General features: G+C 43.8%; 2 protein-coding genes across 3 annotated transcripts; both read left to right on the top strand.

Annotated features, from left to right (window-relative positions):
* The first annotated feature begins 1,587 nt into the window (after nt 1-1,587).
* Nucleotides 1,588-11,959, top strand: dnajb5 (DnaJ heat shock protein family (Hsp40) member B5). Of its 2 annotated transcripts, none has more exons than XM_038704223.1 (4): nt 1,588-2,044; nt 3,462-3,738; nt 4,453-5,108; nt 9,837-11,959. In XM_038704223.1, exons 2-4 carry the CDS (start codon nt 3,528-3,530, stop codon nt 10,068-10,070), a joined length of 1,101 nt encoding a protein of 366 aa, XP_038560151.1. In that variant the 5' UTR covers nt 1,588-2,044; nt 3,462-3,527; the 3' UTR covers nt 10,071-11,959. The 2 variants fall into 2 exon arrangements, with proteins under 2 accessions (XP_038560151.1, XP_038560150.1); XM_038704222.1 differs by lacking the exon at nt 1,588-2,044 and adding an exon at nt 2,346-2,606.
* Nucleotides 11,960-13,002: 1,043 nt separating this feature from the next.
* On the top strand, nt 13,003-15,764 carry akr1a1a (aldo-keto reductase family 1, member A1a (aldehyde reductase)). Its single transcript, XM_038704220.1, is given in 8 exon segments — nt 13,003-13,079; nt 13,168-13,288; nt 14,232-14,395; nt 14,489-14,523; nt 14,526-14,683; nt 14,800-14,849; nt 14,951-15,096; nt 15,583-15,764. Coding segments are annotated over 8 exon segments (927 nt in total). The 3' UTR covers nt 15,759-15,764.
* Nucleotides 15,765-16,284: the final 520 nt, after the last annotated feature.

The raw sequence follows: 16,284 nt of genomic DNA, 5'->3' as shown, positions 1-16,284 counted from the left end.
GATTGTATTCTTTGAAATCTGACTGGTTGTGAGAGAACCTCTGACGGTAATGAGCATGTTTATTGTACCACTTGTGTGTACTCTTGGCACACGCGGATGCAGATTTCAGATGGCATTTTAACCAAATGTTTCCGTCAGTGCATTGCAGTGGATTTCAACATGGTACAGTGTCCGTCACAGGCTGAGCAGAGTATAACACCCCACTGCTGACCAGTTGCTCTTCTGGGGACAGCTGCACTGCACAAGTCCCTCCCTGCTGCCAAAACACACACATACGCACACAGTCAGCTGGGCACACAGGAAATGTCTCTCCACATTCTCCTCCACAGCTCTGCAACACACTGACTTCTACGTGCTTCCATTGTTTTGTCTGTTGAGTGTGTGTGTGTGCGTTTGTGAGTACATTCAGATGAGGGTATGCATGTGTGTGTCAGACAGACTCCTCCATTGAGAACACCCACTTTTCTCGCACCTCCTCGCCAGTCCGGTGGGGAGCGATGACTCAAGCTTAAATGAGTCTTTATTTTTCTCCCTTTCGCGTTGACCTAGCAGAGCAGAAGCGCGTCGCCCCGCTGAGTGTACCTTTCGGTGCACTTAACGGTAGAAGTCATCAATAATGACTCAGACCTACACCGGTGGTGTTGCATGTGATTTTTAGATCGCTGGGTAGGCTGCTTGTCGATCTGCTCTGGACTGAGAACAGTGGTGAAGTCAGGAAGGAATGTTTGGCCTTCAGGAGATTCTGTGAGCTTAGTTTGTTGCAAGAACCAAATCGCCCTACAGTGGAAGACCAACATAAGCCTCCACTGAGAGCACAGAGAAAGTTAATGTTGGTTTAGATCTGTATTGTGGGAAGGGTGATTCGGCCAAGAGGTCAGGGTTACTGTTGAATGTATAGTTGGGCTGACTGAGGTGTAGTATTAAGATGTAATTAGGGGCAGAGCAAGGTGGGATTACCACCCAGACAAAGCAAGCAACTGCCTCTGCGTCCTGTCTTACTTTGTAACTGTTTTGGAATATTTTAATTGAATATTTGTTTGGGAATATGCACCACTGAAGGACAATATCAGCTGACATGATAAGGGCTTTACTGTCTAATCTTGAGGCCTTAAAGAGGGTTAAATATAGTTTTAAGACTTTCATTATTTTTTTGTTTTCTGCATATGTGTTAAATATTCCTATGTTGATTTGTGTTTAATAAACACACTGCACAGATATGGGAGGACTGTTTTTTGCCCCAGACCCCCCCCCCCCCCCCCCCCCCCCCCCCCCCCAAGCATAATCCACTTGTGGATCAAGGTTTGGTGTTAGTTGGGGTATTTGTAAGTGATTGTTGATGTCTGACAGCATCTCTGGGTTTGATCTCAGGGTTACTGTTGGAGAGTTGGGGTGAGGTCTTGTAGGCTATTAAGGACAAGTCATTAGACTAAGGTCAGGGTTGAGGGCAGTGTGGGTTATTTTGGGGGACTGTGCACATTTAGAGTTCAGGTTAGGGTTAAAGATAGGGTTAATTTTATGGTTTGGTGTTGGGGGAAGTGGGATGCGACTGAATCAATCTTCACAAACATAGAAGATATAAAAATGCTGCGTGTATGGAGTCATCGCATGACTCAGCAGTGTTTATAGCAACGCACTTCAGGCACGACTACACGATCACGCACACACACGCAGTTTTTATCAGGTGATTGTTATTCTGTCAGCTATCAGGACTCCCTCTCTATGTCTCTCTCTCTCTCTGTGTGTGTCTCTCTCTCTCCCCAAATATGACTCTGTTTCCCCGCACTGGAACCACATGCCTGCTTAGACTGGTGAATCTTGCAAGAGCAGAGAATTAAAGCAATTCTACTGGTCAGTTTCTAATGCAAATTCTTCAGTCAAACTTCACCCTAATTGTGACTCTGTGTCTGTGTGTGCTTGTGAGCAGACCTTGAACAAAGAGCCCTGCTGCTGGCTGCTGCTTGAGAGGGCTGGGTTTGCTCTCCAGACTGCAAACGGGTTTTTAGACGCCGACAGGACCAGGTTTGGACATAAGGCAGCGGGCACGGTAAGGGAGCACGTCTTTTAATGGATTTTTACGCGAAAACTGACTTAATTGGCAGATTTTATCCTGCAGAGGTCAGACTAGATCATGATCACGAATGGAGTCGACTTAAATTGAGTTGTTTAACCTCGCATCACAGCCTCATTGGCCTAGTGTGAAATAAGTGAATAGAGTATGGTTTTTAAATAATATCATATTATCACAGTCACAGCAAGATTATGATTTATGAACTTTCTGCGCTTTTTGTTTTCTCTCCAAATCCCGTTAGCGGTGATTTCTGCGCGCACAAGCTGCAGTTACGTGGTGGATGTAGGTTTATGGCTGGCTGTATGGGCAGTTGTCGTCGTTGTCCGAGGTTTTCCAGTGAAACGTCAGCTGCACCTCAATGTTTGGTCACCGGTTATTTCAGAGCCTGTGATCCTCCCGGCGTCCTGACGTCAATTTAAAAGGACCCACCAGTGCCCGGAGCGGCAGGCAGGCAGATAACACCGGGGAGGGAAGGAAAGAGAGGGAGACTGAAGCCGGACCATGATAGCCTAGTCCTTATAAATTGCTGAGCATTCTGGTAGGATTTGTATTTTTTATTTCTTTTTCCTTTTCTGCATTTTCCTTTTCCTTTTTTATTCGCGTAGCTCCCCGATCTCCTGAAACGTTTTTGAATTTGGCTTTCTGACACAAATATTTTATTTTCATTGTATGGGCTAATTTGGAAAATATCTCACCTTTATAGTCTGTATAACCCAATTATTGGTGTAAATGATGGTATAAATTGTTGGTGTAAATTTAGGATTCGGGTCTCTCGAACTGTAAGCCTATTTCTTTGTCTAAAGCAGCAAATAAGCAGCAGAATATCACTAGGTTATATCATAGATATTCGCCCACTTATGTGATCTCTATGTCAAACAGAGGATCATTGTGTCCTGTTCAGAGGCACCGCAGTGTCTCAGTGAAGGGGTTTCTTCTGTCTCACATGCTGTGCGTTTCTGCCCAGCTGGTTTAACACAGCAGATCTTGGGGCATCACTATGATCAGCTAAAAGTCAGTAAATTCTATCAATGTAGCACAACATAGGCTAAGGGCATTGGAAATAAAGTATGCCAGGTATTGTATTCACCCGTCTGGCTGATCTGATAGTGAGAAGCCCTTTGATAAAGCAAGGGGATGAAGGGGATTCCTCTGCACACTGCCTGACTCCAACAGCACAGCAGCTACATTCCCATAGAAACACTTAGTAAAACCAGCACTCTGTGTTCCCATTTCCAACTATCACTAAATAGACTTCACAGTAAAGCCCTGAAGGAACACTTGAACACTTGAGTGCACTCTGCACCTCTGCCAGGACATATATAGTCGGTTGCTCTGGCCAGCATCCGCCTGGGAGGAGCATTATAAGACTAACAGTAGCCCTGTATCTCACCAGTGACCGACCACGGCCAGAGCTTAAGAAGGGATTCCCAATCCATAAAGTGTATGCGTGTGTGCAGCTATGGGGAAGGACTACTACAAGACCCTGGGCATCCCCAAGGGCTCCAACGAGGAGGAGATCAAAAAGGCCTACCGGCGCATGGCACTGCGCTTCCACCCTGACAAGAACAAAGATGCAAATGCTGAGGAGAAGTTCAAGGAGATTGCGGAGGCCTATGAGGTACTCAGCGACCCCAAGAAGAGGGTCGTCTACGATCAGCTAGGAGAGGAAGGTGAGGAGAAGGGAGAGGGGGTTCATGTCTGGGTTTGATCCTATCTGTCTGTGTCTGTGTAGGATCACTGAGTGAAAGCAGTCAGAGAGTGCAGGCAGAGGAGGCCTTGTTAAACAGGCGTTATAATGTATTAAGTTGTTACTGAAATAGCTCAGGAACAGACTCAGCATCTAATATCGCAGTGGATGTCTGTGGCGGGCTTCAGCCTCTGAAGTAACAATACTGTGTCTCTTCCATGTTTTCATGTTTGTGTGCAGGAACATGTGTGTGATTGTTGTCTTTAGTGCCAGCAACACTTACAAGCTCTAATACCTTATTGTCTACCTCAGCTGCTAGTGTAGTGTGTGTTAGCTGACAGACAGATGGCTTAAGATCATTACGTGGTTGAGATATGAATAGCAGCTGTAGTTTGTGGGTGTTTTGTGCATGTGTCTCTGTTGAAAAGGTGTGTGTGTATTTGTGCGAGTGTGTTGGATGGAGTGACCTGGTATTTCATGAGTTCCTCCACCACTAGCCCTGTTGGAAGATCAGTGATGCTGTGGGATTTTTCCCACCCACGTGGGCTCCACTCTTCTTTCTGCTGTAACCCACACGTGGACTTTTCTGAACAGAGTCCTGTTTCTGGGATCTGAGTTCATATGTTTCAGCTGGTGGGTGTTTAAGTGTGCATGTGCATATGAGATCTCACGTTCTTCTCTCTTTTTTCTCTCTCAGGTTTGAAGACAGGAGGCAGCAGCTCTTCAGGTGCCCCTGGCAGCTCAACATACCACTACACCTTCCATGGAGACCCCCACGCCACTTTCGCCTCCTTTTTTGGTGGCTCCAACCCCTTCGACATGTTTTTTGGCTCCAACCGCAGCCACAGCCGCTCCAATGGTTTCTCGTTCCACAACGACCACGACACAGAGCAGGACATGGATGTAGATGAGGATGACCCCTTCGCTCATTTTGGGAGACAGTTTGGCTTTCCAGGGGGGATGAACAACGGCTTCCCAGGGGAGGGCCGCAGGAGGAGGGGGGCGCCGTCAGAGCGCCTGGGCACTGGGCGAAAGCAACAGGACCCTCCAGTGGTCCACGAGCTGAAGGTCTCACTGGAGGAGATCTTCCACGGCTGTACCAAGCGCATGAAGATCACCCGCCGCAGGTTGAACCCGGATGGGCGGAGCATGAGGACAGAGGACAAGATCCTCAACATAGTCATCAAGAAGGGCTGGAAGGAGGGAACCAAGATCACCTTCCCAAAGGAAGGGGACGAGACCCCTGAGAACATTCCTGCCGACATAGCCTTTGTGCTTAAAGACAAAGGGCACCCCCACTTCAAGAGAGACGGTTCCAATATAATTTATAACTGCAAGATCAGTCTAAAAGAGGTGTGTCTGTCCCTTTTCAACTAACCTCTCTCTCTTCTGTCTTACTCTCTGCTTTTCTGTCTATCTTTAGTTCTTATCTTTGTCATGTTTCTGCATGTAGATGAGTGGATAATGCTGCTGATGTTTGATTCCCAGTGGAGCTGCAAAGTATGGATGAATATCTAAAAAATTGCCCCTTTTTTCACACTTTCTCGGGCGAACAGTGGATGAGGTGGAGAGGTGTGACTGTAATTTAAGCCCTGGCTGGGTGGTCATAGAAAACGTATTGAGGAGTGAGTGTGTATGTTGCTGGAGGACAGGATCAGTGAGCAGAGTCTCTTTCACTGCAGTGCGAGAGAAGCAGCAGGAATGTGTTGTCCTTGTGTGACCGGCACACATAAAGCTACACACGGGCATAAACATGCACGCCAGCGTACACACTCTTGCATCTTCAAGCGTGTTTGCAAACACACTCAGTTAAAGATGGATTGTAGTGTGACAGTGGTGACAATCCAGGCTGTTATTACTGCGACTGGCAGGACATTTAATTAGCAGTTCCTACGAGGGCAATGGGTCCAGCACAGCTCTGCTCCGTCTGTGAATTACACAAGCTTTAATGTTTCTAATAGAGCATCCGCTCACTGGCCTGCACTCTACATGGTTAGCTTAATAACAGGTGTTCTCAAAGAGTTGGAGATGTCAGGGGAGTTGTTTGTACTCTACTCAAGCCAGTTCTGAACAGTTTTCCTCTAAAAGCAGCACTGACTCTCATAAACCTCCACAGAAGCAAATCACCGGGAAAACAAGGCTGCCTGCACACAGCTATGAAGGCAACCTAGTAGAGAGCACATTACAGTTTGTTAAGAAGCAAGAGATGGTACTTGATCAAACCTGCACTATGATCAAGTTAGCACTGCAGAACTCCCACAGCTAAGTCCTCTGCCCTTACAGCAGCCAGATAAGAGACTTAAGTCTGATGCAGCCAAAAACGGGATGGGGAAGAGAAGAGGAGATGTGGATGGGGGCGGGTGGGTATCCGGGGAATATTAGGGAAGTGGGTCAGATGATTCAGTATCCAAAGCAAATAAGAGCTCATATTCCACTGCTCCACTCTACTCTGCTTCCCTGAAGATGCTGCAGTGAAAACACAGCACCAGTTACATGCAAGCATGATTGCTTCTGTTGGCTGGTGCTCATTCTAAAGTACAAAAACAGAAGAGGAAGGCTAAGACTTAATGATATTTGGAAATGCATTTCTTTAGCAGGTAGTTATTTGATCTTGTCGTGTTTTTTGACTGCTGAATGATTTATCTACTATTTAGTTGCTCAATTTGTTTACTGCCTGAAGCATGCCCTGATGAGCAGCTGCATTTAGTGCCGCCAACCTTGTTTCGCCACACTCTAAACTGCTGGGAGACCCTGCTAGTGGCAACGCTTTTGGCTCTGCAATGTCTTCACTGTGACCGCAGTCAGAAGCAGTTGGAGAGCTGAACATGATTTTGACACATTGATTTCCCTGAAACCGACCTATACCTGGATCTATTGGTTGGCTCTTTTTGGCATTAATGATGTCTCTGCATTGTGCTGGTATCATCTGTGGCAGTGCATTTCAAGCCCCTGTCACCACTGCACTCAGCCCAACAGCAAAACCCACGTTCAAACACACATAGGTGCTAACTAGTGTTGTAGTCAAGACCGCCCAAACCGAGACCAAGTCAAGACCAAGACCAGAGTTTATAGAGACCGAGACCGAGGGAGGGCGAGACAGAGTCAAGGCCAAGACTTCTTCCCCACATTACATGACACACAATGAAACGTGGAACGAGATCATACGTACTTCTCAAATTGATCTGAAAGATCCACATTCCCATTAAAACACCCAAATACAAACACTTAGAGCTGAAATCAACGTAAGCATCTTTATTCAACACTCCTTTTCCACGCTTACCATTGCGGGGAGGGGTGACAGTCGTTAACAGTAACAACACATTTTTAATCAGCGTTATTGGTTTCATTTTAAGCAATAAGTTTTACATCCAATCAAAGTTAGGATGTTAACAAATACATCAGACAATTCAAAACCAATTTATTGATATTCCCAAAGTTATGGTCTGAAATATAATCCCGAGTCTTCAATGTCCGAGACCGTGACAAGACCGAGTACAAATGCGGTCGAGACCGAGATGAGACCAAGACCATCAAAAAGTGGTCTTAAGACCGGTTTCAAGTACTCAAACACTAGTGCTAACTTTAGCTGAGTTGACCACAGTTCAATTAAATACAACAACTTCAGCAAAAAATCAGATAATAACTGTAGAGTTACAACAGTTAGCATATGGACCTAGATAATGTAAATCTACAGACCATTCACACAAATATTGCAAAATCAAAGTTTATGTGTGTGTTTTTGTCAGTTTCTACAGCTATGTTGTTTGAGCTGAGGGTTATGCAGTGAGCTGAGCCCTCAGATCAGCTGCAGTGTGTGCCGAGCTGTTTCTGTGTGTAAAACTTGTGTTAGTGAATGGAAGTGTTGATAACAACTGGATGAGCACTAGTCTCCGTCACCGTGATAGGTTAAATCACCTTCTAAAATATGTAATGGGTAAAAGGAGGCTGATGTCATGGCTGGAAAACTGTCTCCTGAAGCAGCTGCTCTGCTTGACTGAACTTCAACTGTCCACATGTCCATCCCTGTTTGTTAAAAAAACCACACCAGATAAGACAAGAAAATCCAGCTTCCAGTCCAGTCTTAATACAGCATTGGCCACGGAATGAAATGGTCTTGGTGTTAGAGGTTAAGCACGTGTCAGTGAAGTGTATTACATCATGAGGGGCTAGTTGCCTTTCCATCAAAAAGACTGCCTTCAGTCGCATATAGTTTAATGACACCGCTAAGCATAGGTTCTCAGCATGAATTCCTTTCTAAAAAGAGCATTTATATTTTAGTCTACTTCTTTCTTTTAAGTCTTTTTAATAGTCCCTAATATCACAGAAATAATTTATCTCTTCATTTGCTGGAGTATCGATATAACTTCGCTGATATCCTGACTTTTCATCCAGCACCATCATCAGGTCAAAATAAAAATTTATCCAGTACTTTGGTTTATGACCAAATAGGCCTACCTGTAAAACTCAAGACATCTTCATCAGCCTCAGCTGCACCTTGTGTTTAGTGCTAAATGTTAACATGTTAACATGTGAAACTATGATGATAACAATATATTAATACCTGCTAAAAAATTTGATTTGCGGCGTCATTGTAAGGCATGTTAGCATGGTTACATTAGCATTTAGCTTAACACACCCCTGTGGTTAAGTACAGCCTCCCAAAGTCACCATCGTGGCTGAAGAGGAGACGAGCTGGCTGGACTCAAATAGCAACAAATGCTTTGACCAGTATTCACACAATTATTGAAAAGCTGTGCTGGACAAAGTCAAGGTAGCTACAGTAGGCCTATATCACAGTGTATAAGCAATTGTGTGGTCATTTTTGACTTTGTAAGAGTGTATAGCAAAGAACTAACATTAAATGAGGGTAGCAAAAGGGGGGGGGGGGGTCACATGGAACAAAGGTCTTCAGCCAAGTCGTCCCAAGTACATGGTCACTGTCCCAAACTCTTTGACAACCAAGACGCTCCTTTATCATCCTTTTAAAATAGGCCACCTTTTGTTATCCCTGGGTAATTTTATAGGTCTCCAAGTTATTGTTCAGTTTCTTTTTTTCTTACTTTTTTGACCTAAACCCTTTCACCTAGTAAATTATTGATCATTGACAATAGTTCTCCATCTTCCTTCCTCCACACCTTTTTGTTATTTATTCACTGGCTTCATTTTGTGTAGTAAGTCATTTTGTAACAGTTGCTTGGAAATGCATTATATAAGTAAAGTATTTTATTCACCAGGATGTTCATTCACAAAGTTTTTGGATTTAAATAGTTATTTTTATTCAGCACAAATCTGGCAAGTGATGCTCACTGGAAAGCCTGTGAAGTCGTGATAACCACAGGTCTCCATGTTTAGTTTAGCGCTCTGTACGCTCTGACTGGATTCATCAGGCACTGTGATAAGGAGGTGAGGCTTAGTGTGTGTGTGTGTGTGTGTGTGTGTGTGTGTGTGTGTGTGTGTGTGTGTGTGTGTGTGTGTGTGTGTGTGTGTGTGTGTGTGTGTGTGTGTGTGTGTGTGTGTGTGTGTGTGTGTGTGTGTGTGTGTGTGTGTGTTCTCTCTCTTCGTCCTGCCAGCCCATCTGACAAGCCCTCCAACTATTTAAGTGCTCAGCCGATTCCTGCCTCACTTCATTAGCCCCAGCTATGAGACTGTTGCTAAAATTAGTCCCCTGTGCAATGTGTAGCCTCCCCCCCCCGCCCCAACACTGACACACACACCCCTTCCACCTAGACACACACAGACACAAAAACTTTTCCACTGCCAATTCATGTTTGGCAGTTTGTTCCTTTTCCAAATGCTGTTCTTAATACCCCACAGCGCTGTAGTCGATACTAAAACAATTTGCCAGTAAGGCCTACTTCTCGTCTCTTCCTATCTCTCTCTCTCTCACACACCCACAAACAGGATGAACACACACAGAAAACACATAGAAGCTTGACTTGTTAGGATGACTTACTGAGGGGAGATAAACTAAAGTTTTTAGTTCATGGAAACATTAACTCATTGAGATATTCATGGCTTTGCTATTCCTTTCCTAATAAAGAAATTAACCCTCTCAATCTCCTTTCCTCTCTTTTCCTCCAGGCATTGTGTGGCTGCACAGTTAGCATTCCCACTCTGGAAAACCGCATCATATCGCTCCCCTGTCATGACATCATCAAGCCAGGGACGGTGAAGCGACTCAGAGGGGAAGGCCTGCCTTTTCCCAAGAACCCGTCACAGCGCGGTGACCTTATTGTGGACTTTTCTGTCCGTTTTCCTGACAGGATCCCCCCTCAGTCCAGAGAGATTATCAGACAACACCTCCCCCAGTCATAGGAAGATTCCCTTTGAACCCCTCCACCACCGCACACTCCTGACTAAATGGCCGAAACCCAGAAAACCAACCATTAATACTGCTTCTCCCATATTTTGACCCTCATTGTAGTTTCCACTTCCAGTCGCCATGTCCTGTGTTAATACACGCAGCATTAAACAGACGCCATTGTTTGTAGGGACTTTGCAGTGGGAGGATGAGGGAAGAATTCCAAGATAAATGGCAGTATCAGGATGTAATTATTTGTGTTTGTTTTGTCTTTTGGCCCAAGCACGCACACAAGCACCCGAGCAGTGGAGCGGTGCTGCGGATGGGCTCAGCACAATCGTGGCTTTTACCGGATCGTCTTTTCTTAACTCTGTTTTTTACGGATTTATCAGTGGTTTTATATGCTGTCCAACTCTCTGATCCTTGTATTTTTGTGATAGGATGAAGCGTGAGATATTTTTTAAAAGAAACATTTTTTGTAGGATTTTCTTTTTTTTTCAAAGAAGGTTTCAAATAGGATTATTTATTTTAACCTTGAGTGTACCAGCAGCTTCAGTGTGTTCATTGCAAACCCCGGTTTTAACATAATTCCCCCCGCTACCTGCTCTTCTCTTGTTTTCAGTCTCATAAAGCATTGTGCTTAAAGTCTAGGCCGTTTACTGTTTGGTAAGATCTGTCTCCCCTAAAATCAGTTGTATTCTGATGCGTGCACATTGTCAAAGCGCACTAAAAGTCCTGCATTTCTCCAAATAATAATAGCATATCTCAGCAGCATTGGAAAATCTGGGAATGACAATCACATACTGTAACAGCAGTGTAAGCTTGGATAATACAATCTGCACAATATATGGGTGCTTTCCCTGCAGAGCTGCATGGCTGCTCTGAAATGAATAGCCTGGCTCACTATCTGAGGGACATGTAGGTGCCTTAGCCCGGTGTCATACCACATACGTGAACATGCACACACAAACAGGTCATACTGTAATACAACTAGCCATGTTAAGTGCACAACAGACAATGCCCTATGCTGTGTCAGACATTACCACTGGGAGCTGGTGATGTTGGAATACAGTTAAGTAAGCAATGTAAAGTCAATCACCATATTGTACTGTATGTAAGTAAGGACATTTTTAGGGAGAGATTTGATACAAAACTTTGCCAATGTTTCCCTGTAAAGTGCCGTACAAGTGCAGGTTGGATTTCCCAGAGGAATGTAAGCACTAGATTAATCTGAAGTTCATAGTAAATAGTTGAGTTTTCTCTGGGAAACCCAGCTTTGTTGTGTATATTCTGCTTTCTCTTGTGCCATTTGAAGGCAATGTCTCGGTGCTACTATGAGCAGTGCCAAAAACAGACAACCCTCGGGGTCTACTTTTTGGTTTACATGGAGTCCACAGTTTGTGATTTGATATCTGCTTCTTTCCTCAGTAACATCTGTACATTGAACTTTACATCTGATTTTTTTCAAGTAGAAAACCCTGTTTAGGAAACAGGTTTTGTAATATTGCTGCAGCTGTTTTGTCTCAGCTGCAGGGGGCTCTGAAAACTCTGTTCAGCTCCTCCTGTAGATTTGCAGCAATGATGAGATGTACTGTATGAGTATGGTTTCTGCAGACAGTCATATATATCATATGTAAGGGGAAATGTTTGAATGCAAAATGTTGATAAATGCACTTTTATGTAATAAAAGATACTGACAAAACTATGAAAGGATGGGGGAGACTTGAATGACTTGTCTGAGTGTGTGAGCGCGTCCTGCCTCTCAGAGCCTCTGGGGACGCTGGACTGTGGCTATAACCAGAATGCACATGTGCTGCTGAAAGACTGTCACTGCTTGTGTGCATTTGACAATATTTATGATCTTTTCGAAATGGCAACAAATAAACCAAATGTGTGAACTTAACTGTGTCATTTGATTTTCTCTTCTAAGAAGGATCAGCTATCTGAGTTTGACATTGGTGTGGTGTACACCTCAGATTTTCACCTTAAGGAGTTATGTTCACATGCACATTGATCACTAATAATGGAAAGCATACATACAAATGGGGCCATGTGTATATGAACAACCAGGTCTCTCATGTAAACATCATACTGTGAAATCAATAAGCAACAAAACAGATATATTAATGTGACTGATCTGCTATCAGATCTTAGAAAACGACTCCTGTGATCAAACGTTGGTAATGTATGTTTAACTGTGAGCTATTTTGGCAAGTGGAGTTTGGACATTTTCCATCAGACTGACAGGCTGAGGTCAACGTCTGCCTTCATTTGCAACTCAAAGTCGTTACGGACAGCTACCCTTAGCTGATCGCATCTACCAGAGTGATCCCAGGTAAGAAAAATAAAGAGGCTGAAAGATAAAGAGACTTTAATTCCCTTTATGTTTAATCTCTGTACCATTTTCAGACTGCGTTAGAGCATTAGTCAATTACCCTCTGTGCTGCTGCTGGTTCAGGAGGCAGTCAGGGCGGGTGATCTGTGTTACGAGATCGTGTGAAACAACAGCAGTGTTTCATGAGTTGTGTGTGCATTCATGACATGGTAAGGATATAGCAGACAATTAGAGAACCATGGGAAGGCTCTGAGATGTGCTGCAGTAGCACCACACTGTGACTAATGCCATATACCTGTATCAGCTATTTCTGGCAATAAGGCTGGGTTCACAGAGGGTTTATATTTCCACTGAAACACACTGTTTTTTGAGAACACTTTTCGCAGAGAGTGAAAAAACGAGTAAGAAAAAGCAGGTCACCAAATACACACACAACCCGTGCTGTAGTGTAGGAGTTAATGAATTCAGATGTGAATGTGAATCAGTGACAAAGTATTAGGGCTTAGTTAGTCATGATGACCGGTTCTGGTTCCATAGGAGTCTACATGTGAACATCTCAAACACGTCTCACTGTCACTGTCTTTCCTCCGTCAGGTCCTCAGAGTTGAAACATGAGCACCTTCGTTTCTCTCTCGACAGGGCAGAGGATAACCTCGGTCGGACTAGGCACATGGAAGTGCGCTCCTGGACAGGTAGAACCCTTACACAGGCAAAATTCATGGAAATTGTTCAATAATAACAAATAAATAAATAAAAGGTTGGATGTGTCTGTGTCCTCAAGTGAAGCAGGCAGTGTTGGCAGCTTTAGACTGCAGGTATAGACACATTGACTGTGCTGCGTATGGCAATGAACAGGAGGTGGAAGAGGCTCTGGCTGTCAGGGTCGGTCCTGGGAAGGTGAGAAACTCTGGTTAAGCTTGAATTAGACATTCATTTTGAAAGCCCATTCTTGACTTTGGAAACAAGCAATGGACAAAACAACATTAACTCAAGACCCTCTTACTTGCTTGCTCTGGTGCTTTCAACTATAACACAGTTTTCATCAGTACATGCAATTTGCTTAGTTGTCCTGGAACTGCAGAGATTCAAACTTTTCCTTTATTCTGAGCATTTTGAACATCTACTGTTACATGACTGAGTAACTGTAGCGAGATGAGTAAACTTTATTTGCTGATGAAGACCATGCTGTATGGTTAAATGCTCCAGAGCAAGCAAGAAAGTGGACCTTGAGTTAATTTTTTTTTTCCAACTTAATTTACATAGCTTAATGTTGATAATCAGTTCACTAATAACTGGCTATGACTCATCAACAACAAGTCTACTGAGATGAGCCTTCATTCAGAGCTCACAAGAGTCAAACTGAGTCAACAGGGGCGCCCCTGTGGGTTTAGGGGTTAAGCCGTGCACCAAGGACTGCAACATCCGCAGTTTGAGTCCAGCTAGGGACCTTTTGCTGCATCTCCCATATATTTTTTCTCCACTGACTCTATAAAATACAAACATTAAAAAAAATGCTCAAACAGAGTCAACATCAGTGCAGATATTCTGTATCTAAGATGTGGTTCATTTTTGGTTTGGAAACTGGAATATGGATAGCTTTAGGTTTAGGATTAACAAAGGGGTTGAGGTTGGAATTGTTTATTACACAATCTGGGTTATGGTTGCCAAAATCTAGAAGGAGAGTAAAGTGTAGGGTGACACTCCTACGGGTCTGTCTAGCATTGCTGAAACATTTTCATGATACACCTGGAATGCTCTGTCTCTGATTTAAGCATGTACTTCAAACTGCCTTTAACTGTTGGGTATTTTCCCAAATTGAACATACTCCTTTCCCCTCCAGGCTCTGCGTCATAAGGAGGTTTTTGTAACATCTAAACTGTGGAACACCAAACATGACCCAGAGGATGTGGAGGAAGCATGCAGGACCAGTCTGGTCCACCTGGTCCACCTGGTCCATCTGTCCTATTTGGACCTGTACCTTATGCACTGGCCCATGGCATTCCACTGAGCAGCTGTTGTCATAGTTTGGATAAATGTGAAATGACATAGGCCTGTATCACTTAGCTGAAGCGGCCTTTCTGTATGTGGATGTTTTAGGCGGGGAAAGGAGCTGATGCCTCGACAGGAAGATGGAAGATTTGTTACTCTGACACACACTACAGAGATATTTGGGCAGCTGTGGAGAGCCTTGTGGACAAAGGTCTGGTCAAAGCGATAGGGCTGTCCAACTTCAACGCCAGGCAGGTTGATGACATCATCAGAATGGCCAAACACGCACCTCTGGTGAACCAGGTACAATGTGGCTTTCTCATAGGCCAAAATACATACAATTAATAAGGTTTTATTGACAATAGTGTGTGTTTATCAGAAATAGGCAAAACTTTCATTCAATTCAAACTGTGCCACAGGTGGAATGCCATCCTTATTTGTCTCAAGCAGATCTCCTGTCTCACTGTTGGTCAAAGTAAATTTACCACATTATCAAATGCTATTTATTTTCCATTTCCACCACACATCGTCGCCATTGTGTCAGTAACCATACATAAACCTCTGCCTCAGGTCAGTGGCAGTTTGTGTGACAGCCTTAAGTCCTCTAGGCAGCGGGGACAGACCCTGGGCCTCTCCTGATGAACCAAGTCTGCTCCAGGATCCTCGACTGGGAGGTATCGCCCAGAGATACCAGAAAACACCAGCCCAGATCATCTCAGGTACGACACAAAACCTTCAACTTCAAAGTAATTTGTAAACTCAAATGTATCTAAAAATCTAACTTCAAGAAGCTCTTGAAAACTCATCTCTTCCGAGAACACTTCCTCTTATAACACCTCTAACTCCTGACCTCTAACATGCACGTCCTGTGCTCTTCTTCTTCTGTCCCCTACAATTATCTTGTATTGATTGCACTTTTTTGTTAACTCTTACTTCCTTCCCTAGGTATTTACCCCATTGATGTGATATGTACTATGAGCTCTTACTAGTACTTATTGCTGCTCTTACTAGTATGTATTGTCAGTTGTAGATCTGTATTTGATGCTCTGTTGATGCTTGTATGTTGTTCCTCAAATGTAAGTCGCTTTGGATAAAAGCGTCTGCCAAATGAGTAAATGTAAATGTACAGCCAGTCAAGTAAGTGATGCACACAATCAGAACCAAACCCTGACCTCTTTGATAACTGTTTTGGTGTCCCTTTGGCAGGTGGCATGTGCAGAGGGGAGTTGTGTGTATCCCGAAAAGCGTGACGCCCTCCAGGATCCAGCAGAACTTGCAACTATTTGATTTTTCCCTGTCAGAAGACGACATGAAGCTGATCGAATCATTCAACCGCAACAAGCGCTTCATCATCCCAACAGTCGAGATGAGTCACTGATCTTATGACGCCTCAAGATTTTAACAGGACTTTTTTCCCAAGCAGTGCCCATATAATATCAATGACTTGAGCTTTTACATGTACAGCAGCCGTGTGAGTCCAAAATTAACTCAACTGCTGTAGACTCACTGATGAAACATCAGCCCATTTTAGATCTCTAGGAATCGCTGATATGAGCAAGGGATAAGCTTTCCTGGAGAGTTGGACTGGACGTCCTGATGTAATTTTCTCTGTTGTATATAAACCAGAAGAAACTAAATTCCTCAATGGACTCAAATGTGATCAACATGTATTGTTAATGTGTAAAGCGCCTACATTTCTTGCTTAAAACATGTTTGTCGAGTCCCTTCTTTACGGAGATTACACTGAAGAAAAAAAGAAAAAAGTTCCTTCTTACTGACACCATGTGGTCAGTAAAAGAACTGCCTCTCAATGTCAGCTTTGATTACATGGTGTTTGCATATTTCAGAGTGAACAATCTTTCAGGGGTAAATCCTCAGAATCACTGCAGCAGCGCTGCCATCAG

Source organism: Micropterus salmoides, unplaced genomic scaffold, assembly GCF_014851395.1.
Source record: "Micropterus salmoides isolate LMB-PRFRI ecotype aquatic unplaced genomic scaffold, ASM1485139v1 Ms_hic_scaffold_7, whole genome shotgun sequence".
NCBI classification, from domain to species: domain Eukaryota; kingdom Metazoa; phylum Chordata; class Actinopteri; order Centrarchiformes; family Centrarchidae; genus Micropterus; species Micropterus salmoides.
This window is presented reverse-complemented; position numbering and strand designations above follow the sequence as displayed.

Excerpts from the sequence above, each read along its gene's own strand:
- dnajb5 (XM_038704223.1), top strand. The coding sequence starts at position 3,528 with ATGGGGAAGGACTACTACAAGACCCTGGGCATCCCCAAGGGCTCCAAC. Across the intron at positions 3,739-4,452 it reads CGATCAGCTAGGAGAGGAAG|GTTTGAAGACAGGAGGCAGC; the intron begins GTGAGGAGAAGG and ends TTTCTCTCTCAG. Across the intron at positions 5,109-9,836 it reads GCAAGATCAGTCTAAAAGAG|GCATTGTGTGGCTGCACAGT; the intron begins GTGTGTCTGTCC and ends CTTTTCCTCCAG.